Consider the following 6337-nt stretch of genomic DNA (forward strand, 5'->3'; position numbering starts at 1 on the left):
CACAGCAACCCTTTTCCTTCTATTTGGATTGCTTTCTCACCTATTGTTAAATCCTTGCTTTCCAGGCTATATACCAGCCTGCACGACTTGTTCCTAAGCTGGGCTACTTTGATTGATTGTTTAAACAACTCATTTCCCACATATAAAGCTCTCTTTCCTAACTCATCTTGCAGCGTTATATCCATCATAGATACATCTAGCTTAGCTCTGTATAACAAAACAGCCCAAACTATTTAATCTGTTCGCATACACCGGCCTCCAAGATTTCTTTGACTCTAACAGTGAGCATCCGATTCGTTTTTAATTTTATAAGCTCGCAGCCATATGATTATGTGTTCGCCTCTCTCTTCCATCTCTATTGCTAACTCATCAAATAAATATTCTATTTGCCATTACTTCAATTGTCCTACAAAACAATGCTCACAGAACAAACATTCATCTGCATTTTCTCATCGATAATACATCCAAATATGAAGGAATTCAGTCTACAATCTCGTTGGGGAAAAAAAAAGATGGATGAATTTCTTACTCATGGGCCATGGCTAAAAGTAATTTGAAAAAATGAATATATCTTAACTAAGTCAGGAAGTTGTACAAGAGCTAAATGTTTTTTTTTATAAAGATAATGGGTTTCATATAAGGCATCAAGAAGATGCAAAGTGTACAATGCAGTAAGCACATTGTTAGCTCTATTACATAAGGCCTAGTCTAAAGTTAAGGAGCTAACAAAGTCCAAAAAGGATTCTGGGGAATTTACAGGTGAAAGGTTACTCCAGCTACATAAACTTGCTAAACATCTAGCCTTAAGTATGTACAAGAGCTAAATGTATGTAAGCTTTAATATATGAGACCTATTACCAGCTTTTGCACTTGCTACACTTTAAATTCTGCAAAGTGGCAAATGCAGCTATTCATCTAAATTCTCTATTTCATGCAGATAGATTCATAAACTAAGTTATCCAAATGTGATACTAACCAACATCTGAAAAGGGGCATCTATGCTGGCACTTGGAGGAGGAACATGCCCAATAATCGCATCAAGCAACTGTGACATATCCTTCACATCATTAGGACATTTTGTATATGTGGAAGATGCCCATCCTTCTTTCGCTGAGGCATAAAGAACAGGAAAATCTAATTGTTCCTCTGAAACAAAAGAATACAAGCTTGATCAGAAAATAGTTGGAGGTTAAATTTAAAATCCATCACATAGAAGATATAGTGTTTGCATGTATGTGTGTGTGTGGAGAGAGAGAGAGAGAGAGAGTCCAAGCAAAAGACTGGAAAAAGGAACTTCGAATTTTTATAAAGGCGATGTGTCTAGAACCTGAAGCACCAAGGTTTGCGAAAAGATCAAATACAAGGCTCTCGACTTCATTACATCTCTCTTCAGTCACTGCATATGTACAGTTGAACAGTTAAATATGAAACTACTAAAAGAGCTTGTGATGACTGTGAGAAATTGAGAATCACCTTAGAAACCATAATACCTGCAGGTTTGTCTACTTTATTGAGAAGAAGAATGGGGCGTAAACCATATTTTAGGGCCTTGGCAAGAACGAATTTTGTCTGAGCAAGTGGACCTTCACCAGCATCAACAACTAGTACTGCTCCCTCAACCATCCCAACAACCCTCTCAACCTGTAAGCAAAAGAAAAGTAAAGCTTATAATTGTCATGTCAACTTAAAAATATGAGGTGACACACAGTATAAATTCAAAAAAAACTTCTGTCAAAACAGTAAACACTGCATGACAAAGTCAAAGTTGATGGCAGTTTTTGACAGCAACCAACTGCACCAATTATCCACTTTCCATATTTTTTTAAATGATGACATAAAAACAATAGAAAAGCTATTGCCAAGTCACTGGGGTAAAATGGACTATTCTTCTTATATTTCACTCCCATTCAATATCCAGTCTTATCAGCTTTTCTACGACATACCAAAATTTAAATTAAAGTTTACCACAAAGAAATTGCTTTTACAGCGATCTTACTTTAAAGGATGTAAGGAGAAGAAGACTAGAATAACAGCTTCATCTGGAGCCTGACGGACTTCCCAAAATCTTGAAATTATTGTGATTCTTTAACACTATACCAGCTGATCCATTTATTGATTCTAGACAATCCGACACCGGAAAAGTTACTTAAGAAAGAAATTACAGTGGTAATTCTATTTCGAAGCAGACCAATGTTTTCTACTCAATTTATCACTTTTCCCTCAAAATCCAAATAATTTTCAAAAATTTCAACAGTTTCACGCTTTTTTATATGTAATGTTCAATTTATCTTTAACACTTTTTACACACTTTGATCCCAAGGTAATAGTCTAATTACCAATTCTTGTGGCAACTTCAACGTGATTTATATATCGGTGATTTTACATTAAAAGGAAAATCACAAAATTTACAAAAAAAAAAATTACTTACTTCACCACCAAAATCCGCGTGTCCAGGAGTGTCCACCATGTTAAGCTCTTTGTCCTTCCACGAGATGGATGTAACCTTAAAGGTGTTAAAAGCATATCAGAGCTCACCCAAATTTAGATCCAAGTAATTCTATTAATGGAGATTCACTTGAAAGGACACCAGGAGCGCTACCTAATCAAAACAATGTTTAAACTAACATGTTGACCCAATTTGTAGTCACAAAAATAAAAAATTAAATAAAAAGAATATGGCCCCCAAATAAGACAATCATAACCTCTTCTTCGGAAAGTAAAATGACATCTTTAAGTTAGATCCCTTGGTCTAAACTTCATTCCTCCCAAATTGATGACCTCAAATTATTCAGAACAAAAAAAAATTCTCCTTCACCATGATTTGTCAACAACTGTTAAATCTTTTATAATTTTTAAATCCATATACTTACTTTTGAAGAGAATAATCAATGAACATCTCGCTTAAACTGAAAATAAATAAACTAACCTTGTAACTGAACCAAGTCATTTATTTTTAGAGTAGAAGATGTAGATAAAATACAATATTACCCAAGCAAATCACCCATTATCCTAAAATCTGTATTTTAGTTAATTAATGCCTATAAACTTTTCAGTATTAGATCTTCATCCAAAAATTCATCTCATCCAAAGAATGAACTTGGACAATGACTCCGCAAAGAAAAACACAAAATGAAATCTCCACGGAAATTTTCCATTCGGAGGGGAAAGGACCAAAAAAAAAAAAGAAAAAGAATCACACATTTTATTCCAACTTCTAATCTTTATGTGCACCATATTTCTATTACTCCCTTTTTTTCTTTTTATATGACGTTATTACCTTTGTAGTTTACCACAAAAACATTGACACCCTTCCCATTTAGGGAAACTACATTTTCTTTCTTCTAATTTTACCCTCTTAGAACTAATCGATCCCACATTCAAAAGTGATCTAACAACTTGTAAGTCCAAAATGCTCAACGATAAGACAAAAGAGGAGCAAGAATTTTGTTATACATTTGCCATAAAAAAGACAACCTAAAAATCATAAGAGGATACAATATTAATTCAAATTTTGATACCCGTAAAAATGACAGTACTTTTAGCTGATGTGTCCAGGTCTTCCAAAACTTGTTAAAGTGAGTGCACAGTCAACCGTCACATAAAGCGGACAAAAGGGGTATCATATCGGGCATTCGTAATACCTCTCAGTTTGAGGAAAAAGCAAAGCAATATACGGATTAAGTATGGGGACAAAGATAAGGGTGAAGAAAACCAACTATTAATTAGAACTTTCTAAGACCAATATCATCCATATCTGGCTCAGAAGATATACCTTGGTGTAAGTTTCATCACTCTACTGCCAACCACATGATAGCAGCCGTAAGTCCGGCCTTTCTTTCATCATTGCCAAAGGAAGCAGTAGCTTGCATTTCACATAGTAACAAGCTCTATATTTTTTATATCCTCCATCACCATATGTATTTTAAAAACAATATACATCTTGAAAAATCAAAATCACAGAGAAGTTCCAAATCCGCGACTGTCAAGCTAAAGAATTATATTGGTGGTCATCACGAAACAGCCTCTCTGCCCCATCGGCGTAGGGGCAAGGTCTGCGTACACACTACCGTCCCCACTACCCTCCCCAGACCCCACTTTGTGGGATTTTACTGGGTCGTTGTTGTTGTTGTCATCACGAAACCTCTTAGTCTTAGAAGGAAAAAAAACAAATCAATATAGAAATGAAGTACTAGGCAAAAGATTGGAAGAAAAAACCAACTCATCAGCTAAAACTCTCTAAGATTAATATCATCCATATCTGGCTCAGCAAATATACCTAGCTGTAACTTTCATCTCTCTACTACCAACCACATGGTAGCAGCCGTAAGTCCGGCCTTTTTTTCATCATTGCCAGTGGAAGCAGTAGTTCGGACTTCGGACTTCACATAGTAACAACCTTTCAATTCTAATATCCTACATCACCACATGTACTTGAAAACCAATATGCACCTAATGAAACCGGGAAGAAAAAACATGCAGCTTCAAAATCACAGAGCAACTCTGAATACCACGAACATTTAAGCCGAAAATCTGGTTGAATCAGGGTACAAGCTACTATAGTGAGTAGTGAGTCAAACTCATAAAGCATCTTCAAATGACAGAGGAATTCATGGTCCAATTACTATAATAATTCCATTTGAAGGTTAGCAACAAGGGTTTTTATCTTAATTTAATAGGTGTAAGGGACAATGGGGTGACTTGAACAAGACATAAAATATTGCTATTAATGAAGGGAAGACAGTGAATACTTAAGGAAGAGCACATAGGGAGCTCCATGGTAATACAAATTGAAAAAGGAAGACAACTCGGAGAGAAAACCTTTGTCATTTATTTGGGCGGCAGGAAGTAGACATTTTCCTAAACAATTTTTAAATGCTTGTGTCTTTATTCCACAAATCTATCCCCTCCTAATCAATTCAACTGATATAAAAACTACAGACCAAGTCGGCCCCAATTTAAAATTTATAGTCGAATCCATTTCAAGCTACACTATAACAAATATGCTAGAAAAAAGACCCTCCTTTCGAACTATCAAAACTGACGAAACAGCACCTTCTTCATGTCCACCATCACATGCCCTATTAATTAGAACTTTCTAAGACCAATATCATCCATATCTAGCTCAGAAGATATACCTTGGTGTAAGTTTCATCACTCTACTACCAACAACATGGTAGCAGCCGTAAGTCCGGCCTTTCTTTCATCATTGCCAAAGGAAGCAGTAGCTTGCATTTCACAAAGTAACAAGCTCTAGCTTTTTTATATCATCCATCACCATATGTATTTTAAAAACAATATACATCTTGAAAAATCAAAATCACAGAGAAATTCCTAATCCACGACTGTCAAGCTAAAGAATTATATTGGTGGTCATCACGAAACCTCTTAGACTTAGAAGGAAAAAATCAAATCAATATAGAAATTAAGTACTAGGCAAAAGATTGGGAGAAAATAACCAACTCATCAGCTAAAACTTTCTAAGATTAATATCATCCATATCTGGCTCAGCAAATATACCTAGCTGTAACTTTCATCTCTCTACTACCAACCACATGGTAGCAGCCGTAAGTCCGGCCTTTTTTTCATCATTGCCAGTGGAAGCATTACTTCGAACTTCACATAGTAACAACCTAACAATTCTGATATCCTACATCACCACATGTATTGGAAAACCAATATGCATCTAATGAAACCGGAGGGAAAAAAACATGCATCTTCAAAATCACAGAGCAACTCTGAATACCACGAACATTTAAGTCGAAAATCTGGTTGAATCGGGGTACAAGCTACTATGGTGAGTAGTGACTCAAACTCATAAAGCATCTTCAAATGACAGAGGAATTCATGGTCTAATTACTGTGATAATTCCATCTGAAGGTTAGCAACAAGGGTTTTTATCTTAATTTAATAGGTGTAAGGGACAATTGGGTGACTTGAACAAAACATGAAATATTGCTATCAATGAAGGGAAGACAGTGAATACTTAAGGAAGAGCACATAGGGAGCTCCATGGAAATACAAACTGAAAAAGGAACAGACAACTCTGAGAGAAAACCTTTGTCGTTTATTTGGGCAGCAGAAAGTGGACACTTTTCTTAACCATTTTTACATGCTTATGAGTCTTTATTCCACAAAATATATCCCCTCCTAATCAAATCAACTGATATAAAAACTACGGATCAAGTCGGCCCCAATTTAAAATTTATAGTTGAATCCATTTCCAGCTACACTATAACAAGTATGCTAGAAAAAAGACCCTCCTTTCGAACTATTAAAACTGACGAAACAGCACCTTCTTCATGTCCACCATCACATTCCCCCCCCCCCCCCCAAACCC

General features: G+C 35.8%; 1 protein-coding gene across 1 annotated transcript in view; it reads right to left on the minus strand.

The window, feature by feature from the left end:
- The window catches only part of LOC109228720 (GTP-binding protein TypA/BipA homolog), an 18784-nt gene that overhangs the window by 11391 nt on the left and 1056 nt on the right, over window positions 1-6337 (minus strand). The window contains exons 2-5 of the mRNA XM_019393901.1: window positions 2429-2503; window positions 1491-1641; window positions 1328-1396; window positions 977-1146 (exon numbers count right to left, since the gene is read on the minus strand). Coding sequence (XP_019249446.1) covers window positions 977-1146; window positions 1328-1396; window positions 1491-1641; window positions 2429-2503 — 465 coding nt within the window. The remainder of the gene's footprint in view (window positions 1-976; window positions 1147-1327; window positions 1397-1490; window positions 1642-2428; window positions 2504-6337) is intronic.

This window comes from Nicotiana attenuata, chromosome 7 (genome assembly GCF_001879085.1).
Source record: "Nicotiana attenuata strain UT chromosome 7, NIATTr2, whole genome shotgun sequence".
Classification (NCBI taxonomy): Eukaryota; Viridiplantae; Streptophyta; class Magnoliopsida; order Solanales; family Solanaceae; genus Nicotiana; species Nicotiana attenuata.